At 40.6% G+C, this 18,908-nt stretch overlaps 1 protein-coding gene across 1 annotated transcript in view; it reads right to left on the bottom strand.

Moving 5' to 3' along the window:
* Nucleotides 1-5,972: 5,972 nt before the first annotated feature.
* mybpc3 (myosin binding protein C3) overlaps nucleotides 5,973-18,908 on the bottom strand; it is a gene marked incomplete at its 5' end in the record, with an annotated part of 46,985 nt that continues 34,049 nt past the window's right edge. Inside the window, 9 exons of the mRNA XM_084054557.1 lie at nucleotides 5,973-6,353; nucleotides 7,088-7,274; nucleotides 7,721-7,857; nucleotides 9,068-9,227; nucleotides 11,764-11,903; nucleotides 12,163-12,358; nucleotides 13,259-13,347; nucleotides 15,321-15,488; nucleotides 16,929-17,063. Coding sequence (XP_083910683.1) covers nucleotides 6,295-6,353; nucleotides 7,088-7,274; nucleotides 7,721-7,857; nucleotides 9,068-9,227; nucleotides 11,764-11,903; nucleotides 12,163-12,358; nucleotides 13,259-13,347; nucleotides 15,321-15,488; nucleotides 16,929-17,063 — 1,271 coding nt within the window. The 3' untranslated portion in view covers nucleotides 5,973-6,294. The remainder of the gene's footprint in view (nucleotides 6,354-7,087; nucleotides 7,275-7,720; nucleotides 7,858-9,067; nucleotides 9,228-11,763; nucleotides 11,904-12,162; nucleotides 12,359-13,258; nucleotides 13,348-15,320; nucleotides 15,489-16,928; nucleotides 17,064-18,908) is intronic.

Raw genomic sequence — 18,908 nt, 5'->3', positions numbered from 1 at the left:
GTCCAAATACATTTTATTTGTAAAATTGTGTGAGATCTATTTAGGTTATTCCATTCTTTAAACGTTGCAAAGGACTTGTGAATTGTTAAAATTGGAACTTTAATGACTCTGGACCAGGAGGAATCTGCCTTATGCTGCTCAAGCATCTAATGCATTATATGGTTCACTGGAATATATGGGGCCAAGTAAATGCATGCCTTTTAAAATAAATGAAAACCCGCTGTCTAGGCATATATCCCCATCGCACGCTATAGTAAGATGTGCAAGAATTACCACATTGAAACATTTCTTATCCCTGTGTGGAAGTGTGATTAAGTGTGCCTCCCTTGAAACACCACAAACTGCTCTCTCTTGACACCCTCAGTTGAGCCACATATTTCACAGTGGTTGAGTAGCATGAGATGATCCTGCAAGAGACATGTCAGCTTTGTTATCAGGAAAGACAACATATGACTCACTTGGGTGTGTGTGTGTGTGTGTGTGTGTGTGTGTGTGCGCGCGCGCGCGCGTTTGTCTAATCAATTATCTGTGTGTGTGTGTAAGGTGAAACCTTATGTGTGGAGAAACAAATGCATCTGCTTTGTATAAAAATGCTAAACAGACCCAGTTGTGACCAGTGTTAATTTCGTCGACTAAAACTATGACGGAAAATGTTCGTCGACTACTTTTTTTCACTGACGAAAACAAAATAAAAACTAAGCTATGATGACTAAAACTAAGACTAAATAGTAAATAAAAACTAGACTACAATGTTAGGGAGGGACCAGTGGAGAAGAGATCCAGTATAACTAAACTACAAGTCATTTTATGTTTGGTTGCTCTCGGGTGTTGTGCTCTGAAAATAGCAGATCTAGTGTGTGAGCTTGTAGATCGGCTATTTTCAGCATGCAACCAAGTGTGAAATCTGCCATTACGACGCCATCAAGGCTTGCCAAAATACATTTTGTCGCCAAAATCAACTGGATTTAGTCGCCTAAAAGTAGACTAAAACTAAAACATTTCTGATGACTAAAATATGAATAAAACTAAATCAAAATTTGCTGTCAAAATCACTGGTTGTGACCTTGATTTTGGATCAATATGGCAAGAGGCAAAGATCTCAGTGGGTGCGTTTACATGCACAATATGTATTCATTCAGAATAGAAATGTATACCCAACTGTTTACATGGCACCTGAATAAAAGTATTCCTGTTCCTCAATCGTTTACATGAGCAAAGCATTCATTCGGAATAGAACTCTGGTTCTGGAGAGGCGCAAGCCACTCCACATGGCTTGCGCCTCTCCCCCCCCCCACCCAGAAGCACCAGGGGGCAATGGATGAAGGTCCGCAGTAAGGACTGGTGGGAGCGGATTGTGCTCAGGGAGTACACCGACGCCGACTGGAAGCAGGACTTTCGCATGACCAGACGGTCCTTTGTTAAACTGTGCGCCTTGATGGAGAGCTATATGGCCCCAGATGACCCGACAGTCAGAGCCCCAATCCCCCTCATGATGCGCGTGGCCTTAGTCCTGTATAAACTTGGGAGCTGCGGGGAATACCGACTTGTGGCCAACCAGTTTGGGATCCACAAGTCGACTGTGAAAAAGTTCCTATACATGTTCTGTAAGGGCATGATGGCCGGGCCGGTTAGACAGCTCATACGTGTACCAAGTGATGAAGAGGCAGTGGAGATAGCGGGACGGTTTGAGGCAGCCCATCGTATCCCCCAAATAATGGGGATTATCGATGGCACTCATATCCCCATCCTCCCGCCCTCTGATGGTTACAGTGACTTTGTCAACGTCACCGCGCTAGCCAATGACACATGCGCAAAAGAACAAATGTATACCGGTCTGATACCAGTGCGTTTACATGGGCAATGTAGCCCGATTCTATCGGTATATACCAGCCCTTCAAACCCGAATGAAATTTCATTCGGATCAGACCGGTATGGCCATACCGATGCGTTTACATGAGCATTTCTATTCTGAATGAGCATTGATTCCGAATTGAAGTGGAACTAGAAAAAGTGCTCCTCGGAGCACAGGTCTCCGCCAGGTCAGGTAAGCTATTGTGGCCTCCTGGTGGCGCTATAATAGGCCAACGTGAAAAGGGTGCCATTTCTTCTTAGGCCTTGCACGACAATCGGACACTGACTGCATTCATGATTTGAGGCATTTTGTTAACAACATTGGTAGTTTCGCTAAATTAGACCTGCTGGTGGCGCTATAACAGGCCAATGTTAAAAGGGTGGCATTTGTTCCTCAACATAGTGTGAATGTGCATGCAAAGTTTGACCGCAATCGGACTGTGCGTTCATGATTTGCGAAATTTTATTCAAAACAAGCCAATAATGCAAACTTTAGATGTCAATCTTAGCCAATCAGTATGGAATATGAAAAATCAAACACATCCGTCGTGATCACATGACTATAGAGATCAAGTGTACCGATGTGCGTGAAATTTGGATAAAATTGGAAGGAGTAGTATAAAATAATGTGTTTTACATAAGTCGGCCTCCTGGTGGCGCTATAAAAGGCAAATGTGAAAAATGCAGGGCAGAGGTTTTTCCTTGACCTCTAGGGAGTGCGCATACAAAGTTGTACACAGATCGGTGCAGTTATAGGTAAAAACACGAACTGGCCTGTTATAGCGCCACCATGAGGCTGATTTGAAAAAAATCAAATGGTAGTTCTTCCTCGGCCTAATGGGAATGTGCGTGCAAAATGTCACGGAGATTGCATGCTGTGTTCATGATTTGAGGCATTTTGTTCAAAACGGAGCACTCCTGCAAACTTTGGAAGACATTTTTAGCCAATCAGGATGAAATATGAGAAATATGAAAGACCTGTTTGGTTTAATAACTATAGAGATACTGTGTACCGATTTGCGTGACTTTTGGACAAAATCTGTAGGAGTACTGTCAAAAAATATGTTTTGCACAAATCGGCCTCCTGGTGGCGCTATAAAAGGCCCATGAGAACAATTTGGGGCAAAGGTTCTGAATTGCCATCCAGGGAGTGTGTGTGCACAGTTTCGCTGCGATCAAGACAACGGTGCCGGAGATTAGCTGGTCACAGACGGACGGACATACGGACACACACACGGACGGACACACGGACACACAGACGGACGGACGGGGTGGAAAACATACTCTCTCGCCATGCCTTCGGCCCCTTTCAATAGGAACAGTCACAAAATCTGTCATCTGTATATTTCAATCAAGGGAAAGACAGTAAAGATCAGTAAATAAGGCAGTGCACATTAAATGACCGTTATGCTTATGCAAAATGTAAGGAAAACAACAACAGTAAGTCTTCCACAGGTGACTGAGAATGTCAATGCAGGACATGATCAGACTGTCTGCATCTCATTACAAATACGAGTGAGTTCAGTGGTGCAAAAACCATACAGTACTGGTCTACAGAGATGTGGGGAAAAGGTGAAATATTCATCCTTCACCTATTCTCTACATATGGGCAAGTGCATTTTTGGGTGTACACCAAGAGAACGGTACATGCCTGAATGCTTGACCCCGGGGAAAGCATTCCGGTTATGCTGTTACGCTGTATGGGGCATTTTCCTGGCATGGTTTGGTTCACTACAAATCAATGCAAAGTTATTTTGAGTGATCACCTTTATCACAAGGGGTGAATGGTTTGATGAGTATGACAATTATGTCAATGAATCATATGCTATAACCTTCACAGTCACCAGATCACTTCCCACTACCATCATCAAAACACCAAGTGAGGGTATTCTTTCATTGGAATGGTGTTCCATCCCTATGCAGTAGAGTTCCAGAGACTTGTGCAATCTATGCCAAGGCATATTGATGATGTTCTGGTGGCTCATGGTTGGTGGCCCAGCACCTTACGAAGACATTTTATGGAGTTTTTCTTTAAATTCTCACTCGCCTGTATGAAAGAAAAAACCTGTATGAAATCATTTCAAAAAATTGACGCAACTTGCTTTATAATTCTGGTTTGGGAGGGAATTATCCTCATTGAAGGAGGGGAATGCATAGTGTTTACATTTTACTTCACATTCATACAGTTTATTTTTTATAAATTTGTAATTCTTAAACACAAAACCAGAAAAATAACACAATTTATACAATAATTTAATTATAAAGAAACACACATGCAAGACATCCTGGGCTGTTACAGACAGGCAGGTGACTCCATGTTGAAAATGTGCAAGTTGTGGGTTGCGGCCACTGGGACCTGAGGAATATGCGGGGTAGGAATAGCATTGGAGGCCATGAAACATGCTATTCAGATGTGTTGCTGGTCGAATCCTGCATTTGTGATATTGGCGTTTTGATTTGAACAAAAAAGCCCTTCCCACTAATTTTGCAAGCCAATTACTTTGTCACATCACTCCTGAGATCATGTGTATTTCATTTTGAGGGGATTTACCACCCCAAAAATCATGTTTTTGCATCAAATGGTTACATTTTAAACATTTGTGGCTTTTAGTTTATCTATAATATTAATATCAAAGTACTTTAGTGTGTTGCCCTTCGGGGCAACCACACTAATAAGGTTGCCCAAGAACTATAGTGTGTTGCCCCTCGGGGCAACCACACAAATTATGCTTCCTTGCTCCTACTAAAACCCCTGACTGGGATTTTGCTCTGGATGGAGGGTGCTTGGTGATAAATAAACGTAACAAAAACAGCAGTGAATGTATAGTAGTAACAGAACACTTTCAGTGAAATGCATATTGAAATATGTGTTTCACATATTCAACACTGAATAATACTGGCGTCATGCCCTTTGGGGGGCACATGCCGCACCAGACTTTTTATCTTTATTATAATTATTATATTTTCTACAGCTTTTTCAAATGTGTGGAAATAAAAGTTACAGTTTATACTTACAAATTTGAGAATAGATTAGCGTACTTTCAATCAAGACACTTTATGGAAAAATACCTGTAACAAATCACAAAAAAAACACATCACTGCCTGCCCCCCAAAAGACATACTGTATACAGTAGGCCTATATTATAGTGGCTTTGAGACAAACAATGCAGCATGTTTGTTTGTTTGCTGATCAATGTACCGTACACTGGACTTGGAAGACACAGGAAACATTCATCTAAAAAAAAAATACTATGTGAATAATTTCCAGAAATAGAACCACACATGCCAATTCCCTCCCACATGTTGTCACGTTGTCAAAAGGACATCCAGACTATTTCAATCCTTCCCACACGTCACTTGTGGTCTACAAATTAAGCACATACCTCATGCCTTAGCAAGCGTTAGCAAGGCTTTGTTGCAAATAATACTAAGCATTCAAAGACTCTTGTTCATTCAACTGGCCCCAGAGTGCCACTTGTTCTCTGCATTGTTGGTATGCTCTAGTGTGCTCTGTTTACGTCAGTGACCATGTGGCTTCTATGAGGTATGAAGTCTGATTGTACTTAGTCATGGTCATCACCATGCAGGCTTGTGATGGACATTTTCATCAAATGTTATTTTTGCCACTAGGCTACAAAATGAGTGGTCAATTAACTGAAACACACAGACCGATAGCCCTAATGTATAGTGGACTCACTATGTGCCATAGTGTCTATATGCCAATGTGCTACACATTATAAAACAATAGTATTTCTACATTAATTAAATCAGTGTCGTACCCATTCTGAAAAAAAAAAACCTGGAGCCTGACAAACCACTGGCTGCATACATCAATGCATTATGGTCCAAGTCTGTTCCATGTTTGGGATTTCTAATTGGGTCTTATCAGTACAGTGACAACGCACATTACATGGAAAAAATACGATTATAAAAAATGTAATCAAAGATTTGCCATGGACATGGACAAGTTCTGTCATGGACACTTTTGGCCGTGTACAGACACAATGATGACCCCTGACAGTCACATTTGTGACTTACAGTATACATATGTGTATATAGTACAACAATTCAGAACTCACACTTTGGATTCATAATCTTTCAAGTAAATATACTGACACTTCAATGTATTCAACTGAATTTAATTGTTGGTTTAATTGGCTTATTACTTTTCAGATCTTTTGATTGAGGACAATGGATGGATGACAAAGCTTTGCAATCTTTTAAATATGTCAAACATAATACAGAAATACTAATCAGTAGCATATAGGTGTCTGTCAAATAAGTGTTCTACACAAAATAGCAGATAATCGTTTCCTAAAAGCAAGTGGCAAACAAACAAAGGGAGTGGGGTAAGCAACAACATAAATAATTTCATCTGGGCTCAAAGCGGTCAACTCGACAGGTTCCCTGAGGAATCCCAGTGTTGACAAATCATTCACCTTCTCAGGCAGACTCGATAATCTCTTCTTTCTTCTCTACTTTCTTCTCTTTGGGGACTTGAGCTGCAAGCCAGGGAGGGAGTATGTCATACTTTAGCAATAATGATCACTCTAAATCAGTGGTTCACTTTATTTTCTTTTTTTGTTCAAGGACCCGCATAACTGAGAGCATACAAATGGAACCAAATGGACCCGTATGGTCCATTTGTACACTCTCTGGTTGACTGGTTGACAAGTGGTACAGCCTGAAGGTCAAAATTCAATTTATCCCCTGAGCAAGCAGGCAGGCTCTATTAGCTCAGTGGTAAAAATGTCAGCACTTGCACATGAGACCCAGGTTCGAATCTGAGGTAGGACAGGGAAGTTACAGAGTGGAGCTTTAAGTATGGCTGTGTTTGCTCTAGGAGGCAAACACAGGGTGGAATTAGGTGGGGTGGGGTCGGGTCTTACCCCGGGACCACTCTAAGTAAACATGTTTACACAGGTTCTGAGAAATAGTAGAAGCATGGCAGGACAAAGCTTGGTGGGCAGGGGTCGCAGAAAGAAGCTCATGCACACACGATAGAATTGGTGGATCGTGGATTTAGGATCCTTTCAAAACCTTTCAAATATACACAGTAGGATCTCGAAATGTTACTATAAGAGTGTACAAACTCAAGTGTGTACAAAGATGCAATACAGGCCTATTTGGTTACATTTGTACACTCTCATGAGTTACAAATAGATACATTAACCTGGACTCCACTTTGAGAACCACTGGTGCAGGCTATGTGTGCTTGTGTTTGCGTCATACTTACGCCGAACCTCCAGTTTACACTCCACAACATCTTCCCCGCTGGCGTTGACTGCTTTGCACGTATACATCCCTCCATCAAATGTACAGGGTTTACGAATCTCCAGCGTCAGAACACCTTGCTTACTGAGCATCCGAAACTTAGGTTCGTCTGTGAGGAGCATCTTGTTTCTGTACCAGGTCACTTTGGGCTGTGTGTAGGAGATTAAAGATTATTATCATTAACATACAACATGCACTGTATTTCATATTTTCTGGAATGTTTATACAAGACTTGTACTATGTTTATTAATGATCAAACTTAAAATAATTGTAATCATGGTACTGATCTAAGTGTACTGATCTAGTTACTACTAGGTGTACTGATCTAAGATGATAAAGGTGATGATAATATAATAGTCATCATCATTTCCTTAACATCTATGCTGTCTTTGGTTGGATTATAGTTTTTACCTTAACAACTTTAGTTATTTTTCATCTCAAACATAAAACAATAAATACATAGTGAAAATAGCAATTCTACAAACTCACAACGCGATGCAATGCATAGAAACCTTGTAGATCAACAAATCCTATAGGCTTATGTGGTTAAAAACCACGGAAAGAATATTTTTCTGCGTTTTTAATTTGCACTCACCTTTGGAGTGCCCCTGAGGGAACAGCTGAGGGTGGCATAATATCCCGCTATGACAGAACGGTTCACCAGGGGGTGCGTGAACTTGGGGGGCTCAGTGAAGTCACGCTCCTTGTAGGATGGAGGCTTGTAACTGAGACCTAAGAACAGACAATGCTCAGTTTGAGATGTAGGATGGAGACTTCAGTGCACCAGTGGTTCTTAAAACTTTTCATTTCAAAGACCCCCATAACTCTGAGAGTATATAAATGGAACTAAATGGACCCATTTGGTTCCGTTTGTACACTCGCAAGAGTTACAGACCTGTAATGGTCCATTCGGAACCCCCTCAAGGAACCCTGATGGCCACTTTGAGAATCCCTGTTGTACATAATACCTGAAATAGACAATGCCCAGTTTTGGCTTTGTTTGGCTGGGCATTAGTGATGAGCGGGTCGACCCGTAACCCGCGGGACCTGCGGGTCAACCCGCGGCGCGGGTGGGTCGAGTCAGAATTTCAGAGGCAATTATGCGGGCTGTGGGTCAGCGGGTCAGCCGCTCTCACACGCAAAAAAAAAAAAGATGATCACATGCTCTTGTTTTGTCTTTATTCCTAATAAGAATAAGAATAATAACAATAAAACAGTTTGAATACACTTGGGGATTATTTTCTAACCATGATTTTACAGAATAAAAAAAAAATCGCGGGTCGCGGGGCGGGTTGAGCCATAGATTTATATATGGGTTCGCGGGGCGGGTTGAGGCGGGTTGGGTTCCGTCGCGGGGCGGGGCGGGCCGAGTCATGAAAAAACCCGACCCGCTCATCACTACTGGGCATATATTAGATTATGCCCAGTTGAGGGCAATGACACAAACTATGCTCTTCATTTTATTGTTTCATATGGTGTGAGTAGCCTAAAGCTTGCATTAAGACTGAATAGAAAATATGTGCCCATTCTTTTAGCAACAGTGACGTACGTCACACCCTAGTATATGTGAATAGGGGAAAATAATCAACATCACATGAGTGTCCTCCTTTTAGCACCTTTTTGTGGCTCGGAAGGTTTAAAAACATATTTGGTTGTCCCGTCTTCATTATTCATAAGATGGTGGTTGTTGAGAATGCCTGCACTACAATACTTAACCATTGTTTTGCATTAGGACAGAAACATATATCACTGTAGTGTATATGATACGTTCACAACCTCAATACTGACTGTGTTGTTCACACCTCTGAGACAATGGCCAAACAAAGACAAATACCCAAAAGCTGCAAAAAACTTAACAAAACAAAAAACTAAATTTGGTTATATTTGTACACTCTCTGAGTTAAATGAACACTCAGGATTGTGCTGTGTATGGTAGGCCTACCTATTTTCTGGATGAAGGCACTATCTTTTGTGTTGCAGGGGTCAGGGCTGAAACCCACTTGGTTGATGGCGTACACACGGAACACATATTCATTCCCCATGATGAGGTCAGGCACCACACAGTTGGTTCTCCTGTATTGTTCATAGACTGTGTACCAATCCTGCATAGGAATAACATTCACATCAGCAACTTAACCCTTGCATTGTCTTAGAAACCTGCTAACACTTTTCTCCCCCACCTCATAGCTGACTTGTTATGCATTCATATCCATGTAAACACTATTTAAAATATGATTTGGGGTTAGGGTTAGGGTTTCATCTTTCAATATAGCTCGATCAATTATACAAATTTAAAGATTCACTCATTACATTTCCTATAATGAAGACAATAGATAATGATGTTATCTGGCGATAATAGACAAATATTAGAACATTAGAACTTCCAAAAATAAATTACTTGTTTTTCTTTTTTTAACTTAATAACAATAGTGACATCGAGATGATAAAGGTGATAAAGATGGATCAAAATGTATCTTATATTATATTTGTATTTTTATTTTACTCTGCAAATTGAGGACAAGTTTCTCTCTCTCTCAAACATGTAAACATTGAATATTGACAATTTGGGGGGAATTGAGCCACACTTCTCTGCCGGGTCATTATTTGACCCATAACACCACAGATGTCACTTTTTTTATAGAGACCATCATAATTAACTAAAATGGTGATAATTATTGTGTTACAATTGCTGTTTCTGAGGATATCATCAAGCCTTGTTCCAATAAAGAAATGTAAAGGGTACTTTTGTTTTTACCTAAACTTGAAAACAGGGGAAAAGTACCCTAACACAATGGAAGGGTTAACAAAGTTCAAACTGCAGCTTCCATATTTTGGGCATATTATTATAGGTGAACATTTCCAAAAGTTGTTGAAACATTTACTATTTTTGCTATTGGTCATTTGACGGAGTAGCCTATATAGGACTTAAGTTGTTAAATAAAATGCTAATTATGTATGTACTATATGTGCACACTATGTATGTGCAACTAAATAAACCCATCTGTTTATTTTAAATCTAAAATACAGTTCGATCAGTATGATCACAAAATAACAGAAAAGATTTCAGTGACATTCATTCACATTACTGTAGGTATTGATTTAACCACATTAACCATGGCATCCCTATTTGGGGCACCAAAAAACACAAACAAAATGTAAATCTTAAGAACATTTTCCCCTTTTCCCCCTTTACCCTGCAAAAATAGCAGATCTGCAAGCTCACAACGGGCCGTGGTGATCTTTTAGATTGGCTGTTTTCGCTATTTGACGTATGACAAAGTACATGGGCCTTATAAAGTGATTAATATTCACACCAGTTTATGTATTGACGAAACACTTCGACGCCCTTTCCCTTTTAGAGTTAGCAAGAGGACATCTCTGACACCCAACACAGGTATATTTCTGTCCTCATAAATCACATCTGGGGGATTGCCATAAGCAGACGTAAGGCAAGTTAATTGAATCTAATCGCGACTACAATGAAACCTGAACAGGGTGCAACCGCATACCCTGCCATGCACCCTGGCATGCCATCCAGAAGGACAACCCTGCACGCTGCCATGCCGTCCAGAAGGACAGCGGGCCTGCGTTGCTGCATAGACAATCCTTGTCAGGTCATGGCTACGAGGCTAAGATTAGGACATTCCTAACTACCGTTGGCCCCTGGCAGCTCGGCGTAGCGGAAGGTAGCAGTGGAAGCTCTAGCCAACAGGCCCATAATGCCACACTTCTGGCCCACAAAAGAGGCTCTGTGCCCAGCATTGGCTGATTACACTGTATGTCACAAGGGAAGACTAAAATATCCCCCTGTGACCATGTAACATTCCTCCTCTCACATAGCGTACATGCATTACTAATGCTATTTCCATGCATAGGGAGGTTACCTTCCTTGGCTCGGAAGCCGTAAGCTTACAGAGGTGTGGTAAGATAAGGTAAGATAAGCTAAGGTAAAGTATAAGGTATGGTCAGGTAAGGTAAGGTAAGGCAGTGGTTCTCAAACATTTTCATGTCAAGGACCCCCAAATTGATATGTATTTGGCCGCAGCCCGCAGACCCCCATCTGAAAAGATGGGGGTCACATCGGGGTCACATGGGTCATGGGTAAGCTAAGGTAAGCTAAGTTAAGGTGAGATAAGGTAGAATTAAATTTGTCCCCACAGGGCCAGTTGGCTTCGCAGCAGTTACACAGTAAAAACAGTAATCACAGTCTCACAAAAAACACACACAAGACAATTAGAGTAAAGTGGAAGGTCTTACATAGCTCAGTCGTCTAATTTTGAATTATAGCTTAATTTATTTTTGAGTGACATGGTCATACGATGAAGTCAAGATTAGGCTTCACCCGGCATACTATATCATCACTATTGGGCAGAAATCTTATATTTCAATATTTAAACTTTAAACATTTTCCCCCTGTAAATTACTACCTATTTCGTCACACTACAGTGTCACGCAATAGTAGCAAAAATAGCCGATCTACACATTTTTGCAACACAGGTCCTTTTATCAATTCCCTGAAAAGTAACAGTTTTCTGTCTTATAATAAGACAGATATTCTATTCCCTTCCCTCAGAATGACGTCCGGATGTCACCTGAAAATGTGTCAATGAGGACACAGGCCAGGGTTCTCATTCTTACCATAGTCCTCTTGTCAGCTTTCTGAACAGTGTAACCCATTATTTCACAGTTTCCGTTGTCTGTAGGGGGCTTCCACTCCAGAGCCACATTGAAGCCCCACACTTCCATGATCTTTAGATCCAAAGGAGGCCCCGGAAGATCTATAGAAGACAAATTTGACCAATTATTAAAAATAAATAAAAATTATGAATGTAATGACATTACAAATAATGTATACATTTATAAATATTGTAAAGACATTTTTGAATGATTTATTCTAAGGCATTTTGTCCCTCCCTGCCAAACACCCTTACCCAACCTCACACTCACTGCTTCCCATGTACCCCCTTCCCACCCAAACAAACACACAGACACACACCACTACCATCTCTGCAAACCTGGACCCTGACCCCTCCTTACCAACAATTTGTATATGGATGCTTGCTTTGTCCTCCACGTTTTCAATCTCCACCTGGAGGTCATACTTCCCAGAGTGAATCCTATCTGTCTTGCGGATGAAGATGATGGTGTCTGTGTCACAGTTCCTCACACTGACTCGGGTGGGGTCCAGAGGCTCCCCGTCTTTACTCCACGTAACCTTGGGCCTCGGCTTACCCTAAGTAAAAACAAGAGACTACTACAATAGTTGTATTGTGAAATACTGTAGGCCAGTGGTTCTCAAACATGTCAGGGACCCCAAAATGTTATATTATTTGGCTGCGGATCCCCATGAGAGAAGATGTCTGTTGTTAAAAATTCTCAAACGTATTCCACATTTATCCGAATCTTAGAGCTGCTATTTCTTTATATAGCCGCTGAGTTTGATACTATATTAAGTACATTTTTTTGTGGGGACCCCCTGGAACCCCTTCAATGACCCCTGGGGTTCCCCGGATTCTACTTTGAGAACCACTGCTAAAGGCTACTTTCCAAACCAGCTTTTAAGTATTTTCTTATGAAAGTAGCAGTGTCAACCTGATTGCCATCTGTTGCCTAACTAAAAGACTGTATATGCTTTGGCCAAGGGCCATACTTGAGAGGCTACTTGGCAGACTTTCAACAGTCACAATGAAAATGTAGTTGTCCAACCTGTTGCTCGACCTGTCAATAAGTGTTACTAGAATGCTGTAATCGTGTAATTGCATTGCCACATGATGTTATTTATGGTGACAACAGTTAAGTTACAGTACCGTGAAAGCAGTTTCATGCCACTTACATTTATTGCAAAAGAAGAGCTGAACTGAAGCAGCATGTTTAATTTAATACTGAAAATATTGTATGCGCTTGTTTGGGATGCTAATGTTTTCTGTTAGCAAATTAATGATATGCTAAATAATGATGAGAACACATTGTAAAGAAATATAGAGACATTTCCATTGTAATTTTGCATAATATGTTCAGTAGGTTATAATATGCTTGATCTATTTTTTACAAAGCCTTTTTGGCACAATGGCCAAATTTCATGCAATATCATGGCATACTGGTTGGCCCAAATGTTAATCAGAGCACACTGTACCTGGAAAGGAATCACAAGATTCACTGACTCTCCAACTTTCTTAATGATAGTCTGGCGGAGATTCCTGGGCATCCATATTTTAGGGCGCTCTGTACAGGCAAGCAAATCAACACACATCAATCTCACACACACACACACACACACACACACACACACACACACACACACACACACACACACACACACACACACACACACACAGAGGTTATTGTGGCCTCCTGGTGGCGCTATATAGAAAAGGGTGGCATTTCTTCCTCTGCCTAGTGGGAATGTGCGTGCATTCATGATTTGAGGCATTTTGTTGCAAAAATGTTTTTTTTTGCTAAATTAGACCTGCTGGTGGCGCTATAACAGGCCAATGTGAAAAGGGTGGCATTTCTTCCTCGGCCTAGTGGGAATGTGGGTGCAAATTTTCACGGAAATCGCACGCTGCGTTCATGATTTGAGACATTTTGTTCAAAACGGGCCAATCCTGCAAACTTTGGAAGCCAACCTTAGCCAATCAGGATGGAATATGAAATATCGGACTGTCTTGATCACATGACTATAGAGATACTGTGTACCGATTTGCGTGATCTTTGGATAAAATCTGTACATGTAGGAGTAATATCCAAAAATGTGTTTTGCACAAATCGGCCTCCTGGTGGCGCTATAACAGGCCCATGTGAAACATTTTGGGCAGAGGTTCTGATTTGGCATCCAGGGAGAGTGTGTGCACAGTTTCACAACGACCGGGCCAACGGTGCCGGAGATTAGCTGTACACAGACAGAATGACACACGGACGGACATACGGACGGACGGACAGGGGGTAAAACATACTCTCTCGCCATGCCTTTCGGCCTGGCGGAGACAAATATCAGTTTCACCAATCTGTTTCCAAACATCTAGGAGGAATGATCGTAAGAATAAACTAACACTAGACTACTGCGTGTGTGAGACGGCCCTATTCTGGGCAAGGCTATACCCGCACCCGCTACCCACTACCCGTGAATTACTGCCTGCTACCCGTGAATTACGGAGAAGGGAGCTGGCACTGTCCCCAAACTGTATTTTGCGGCCACTATACCCGCTATTCATTATGCCGACTCCGATATTTGCGCTTGGCTGTGTGCCCGTGGGCGTGTTGTTGCATTATCCCCAAAATTGCCATTTTGCCCACACACGTTTGGGAAAGTGCATAGCGGATTCTAAAACCACCCGCTATGCCAGATTCGTTTGGTAGAGCGTGCCACCTGCAATAGACATGTCGGGAGTCGGCCGGGGCACACAACGGCACAACATTCAGAGGTCTCCCTCTCTCCTAATTCTCAACGACTCTCTGTGATTCTAATGTTCCTATAATCAGCAGAAGTGAGAGTGTCAATTCCTTGTGCCAATTGTGTTAATATAAGATGATAGTCTATTCAAAGAAGACAATTTGTGTGTTGCGCTATGCAATGCTCTCCAAATTACACACTTCAGTTGTATTCATCGATTACGCAGGAAATAATGAACTGATTACAAAAATATAAAATTGTAGGTAGGTGATACTTATGTCTATCAAATGTGATTTTATTGAAAGGCAATCAAAGGCTAGAGCCTATGAAGTAAACTTCGGGTGTAGGGTGTCCAATGTTACAGCTCCTCAGTGCGGCTCCTGCGACATGAGATTTATGTATGTATGCTAATTGAAAATAGCCGATAGTGAAGGTGTTTTGCGGATAAGGCAGGTGTCCCAAAATAGCAACTTTTCCATGGGAACGCCCCTTGCACACTCCTAAATCCTCAAATAGTGGGTTTAGGCAGTCTGGCCCTAAATAAATAGAGCCTGTACATGTCATACTCACTGATTTAAAAGGACTGCAAATGAAGCCTATGCTGTATGTACATCACTAATCAATAAAGCATTTTATAATTTTCCAGTCTACTAACTAACAACTCTTGCGAGTTCTGAATTTGAAAATAAATAAATGAAGAGCTTGAGAATGTATGTATGTCATGTTGATGGGATTGAAAAGAACAGAAATATGAGGCAGAACATGAGAAAGCTCAAAGAGTTCCCAAGAGTGTTTAAATGCTCACGCATAATTTCCCTGATGGTGACAGCCTGTGCCAGGGTGGCGGGGGCACTTGGCCCTGCCACGTTGTGGGCGCGCACACGGAACAGCAGCTTGTCTCCAGTGGAAAGGTTTTTGATGTTCATAGATGTCCTGTCTGTCAGACCCTCGAAGGCTGGCACCCATTCATCCGCTGTGGCCAGGAAATAAGGACAGTTAAATTGGGTATAACGTTCCATTTCAATCTTCGGAGTTCAATTAGACATGCATTTTGATTTTCTGTTTTGTTATCACAATATCTTATTAGACTGTTCAGGCGATGGATTTTGGATTTGCTTTATACCAATTAGGTAAGACTGATTTGACTTGCCGCCTTTTTATTAAGCCTGATTTATACTTCTTTAAGCTCACAGTGGATGTGACACGCTGTGAGCTTGTGAACTACAGTTTGAGATAGATATATACTTTATTGATCCTGAAGGAAATTGGTTCTCCAGTTGCAATACATTCATACAGATTTGTCAGTAAAAGAAGCATCATGAATATATTAAAAATACATTACATCAATAGAAATAGAATAGAATGCAGTAAACAAAACAACAACTAAGGTATACAAAATACAAAGCGAAAAAACACAATTAAAAAATACAAAGCTATAACTAAATATAAATTGTAGTTTATACCTCCCAGTGCTTCTTTGTACAGTCTAATGGCCCTTGGGATACATGCAATTTACAGTATATAGCGCTTTTCTATGCTTTTCTTTTATATTTGCTATTTTCAGTGCACGACATCGAGGTGCGATGGAGCATAAATTAGGCATTACGATACAACAACTAGGCTTATATCCAGATACATTCTTTCTTCTGTCCCTGGGTATGATAGTATAATCTAAGTACTGTGCTAATGGCCCAGGGGGTCCTGCTGAGGCCAGCAATTAGAAGATAATGGCCCACAAGAGTGATAGCACGAAGCCACAGGCTAATGTCCATGGGTCAAGTATTTACAACATGCACACTGTACCCTTGTGCTATAAAAGCCAGGAATTGTGCTCTTACTACTGTAATGTTTTAATAGGTAATAAATGTTAGAATAGCACATCATTTGGACTTGTGCAATTACAGTAGAAGCTTTATTATCAAAATGCAAGGCATCTGAAATTACTCTTTAAAGGTATATTTCAAAAGGTTAAATTATTCAATAGACATTTTAGAGAGTAGGCTAATATTATATTTATAGTATATAAACAAAATTAAATTGATCAATTGATTGGACTGATGAGAACTGTACGTATGAATTTCCATTTCAGCAGTCAAACATGACAAACCTGCACTGTGGTTTTTACATGCATCATTATGGTCTATGCGTACCACTATTATCACAACTTTTCAAATGATGATCAACCACCCCCTTATTAACAACAAACCCTATATACTTTGCCGGGGTCCCCCAGGGCTCTATATTAGGTGAGGTCCACCAGTATTTCCCTCTACACCAAATCTCTTCGCCAGAAAATAGCCAATCTATTTCGTCAAATGTTCGCCTCAGGGCCTCATGTGTTCAAAACAATACTGTGTATCCTTTTCTCTTAACTCCCCTCCCACTGAACCCTCTCAGTGGCCCCAACACTTACTGCCCTCCTTGCAATATTCAACCGAGTATCCTTCCAGATCCGCTGAGCCCATTCTGTCAGGGGCTCTCCACTTCAGTGAGATGGTGGTGTCACTTATGTCATCGATCGTGAGTCCAAGGGGCTCACTAGTAGGAGCTGAGGGGGAGAACAAATAGAATGTTAGTTAACTAGAAATAAATAGGGAATTATTAGATACATATGTGTTCGAAATAGTTAAACTATAATTTTAACTTGAACTAAAACTAACAAAATAATGACAACTAGAATTGAGTTAGACTGAATTAACTGAAAAATGAATGAACTAAAGTTCACTAAAAGTTTGTTAACTAAAACAAAATCAGGACTTCGTTTTTGTGTTTGTTAATATGTCATGTATATAGGGCCATTCACACCGAGCACATTGACTATAACTATAAAGATATAGTTATACAAATTGTTCTAGGTCAAGTGAATGGCAGAGACCACAACTATAACAAAGACAACACGCTATTTCTTACAGTAGGTCAACTTTCTCCCCAAGAAAGGGTCTTCTTGTTGATGCATGCTTTTTAAGTTGTTTTTGCCCTGCTTTTGTAATTTTGTGCCATTTGTTTTTAAACCCTGTAGCACTTTGTGATTTCCAAAAAATGTAAAGTGCGTTTGGAATTTAAAAAAAAGTATTAATAGTGAACGATATAGTTTAACTTTACAGTTATAGTGCTTGTGGTAAACTAGTATTTTTCGGTAGATATGAAATCGATCTTCCAATTTCATAGCCAGTTTTATGTGCATCTTTTTTTCTCTCTCTCTCTCTTTTTTTTCATTTACACCATTTACATCAATATTGACAAATGAACGTTATGGCAGTCTGAGGTACATGTCTGACCTATCTTCTAAACGTTAAAATCCGAAGAATGTGATGTTAATCTCTGAATGAAGCAACATCACTGGGCAATCATAGAAAACATGTTGTCTTGTAAGGTTTACTGTTACCTGTGATCAGTGCCTACAATAGCTAGACATCAGTGTTGTTCAGTGTTGTTGCTGCATTTTAGGGAACCCCATTGCTGATGACCTACTGAACAAATAACTGTCTGAAGTTATGTTTTTCACTGAACTGGGACAAACTACAGAATGGTAAAGTACACAAAGGTCTTGATGTCTTGAAGGGGAAAAAGTCCATGTCAAACTAAAGGTGTAGATGCAACAGAACATCTAAACTTAATTTGAAATATAAATGTATAAACTATGTGCAAATCATAGGTGTCATGTTCTACTATATTTGACACATGTATCCTGGAAGTGTGGTACATGAATACTGTTTCTGAGCAGGGTGTTCCTCGCCTGAGGCCAGATGTATGACAGTTGTCCTCAATGAGTCTGTGTCCACAGAGTGCATTGAATTTAAAAGTGCAATAATCATATATATAAGCATTGTTAGTGGTGTTGCAAAAATATTTTATTGTAAACAATACTGAAGGGACATTTTCTACTACTGGCTATCAAAATAAAGGTTCTATGTTATCATTAATTTAGTGTCTGCCAGATGAACCACTTTTATCTTGGAGAGCACCCGTCGCCAGCAACTTGTTGAGTGAACAGCACACTCCAGATATCACAAGCAGTCTGAAATATGTGAATGCTGAAAGAGCTCCAGGTTGTAGCCTACTAAAGCCCAAGGCCTCCATGTCACAGGTTAACAACACAAGCAAATGATGAAAATGCATGTCGGGGGTCAAAGGTTGACCTTAGTAGACTAGATGACTGCAGCTAGAGTCAGTTTCCACCTCAGGCTAGTACAGACAACACCAGCACAAAGGGTCTTTCTTTTGAATTTGAATTTAAAACGGTCCATGTATACTTTTCATAAAGCAAAGTAAGTCTCATAAAGAATGATGCGTTGTCTTTTGTGTCAGCACTGATTCAGAGAAACAGCACACACTGATACCTCAGCAAACATCTCATATCACAACCTTAACCTATAACCAAATCTCCACCAGC

Source organism: Gymnoscopelus microlampas (genome assembly GCF_963454915.1).
Source record: "Gymnoscopelus microlampas genome assembly, chromosome: 1".
NCBI classification, from domain to species: Eukaryota; Metazoa; Chordata; class Actinopteri; order Myctophiformes; family Myctophidae; genus Gymnoscopelus; species Gymnoscopelus microlampas.
Note: the sequence above shows the minus strand (reverse complement) of the source record. Positions and strands in the feature narration are given on the sequence as shown.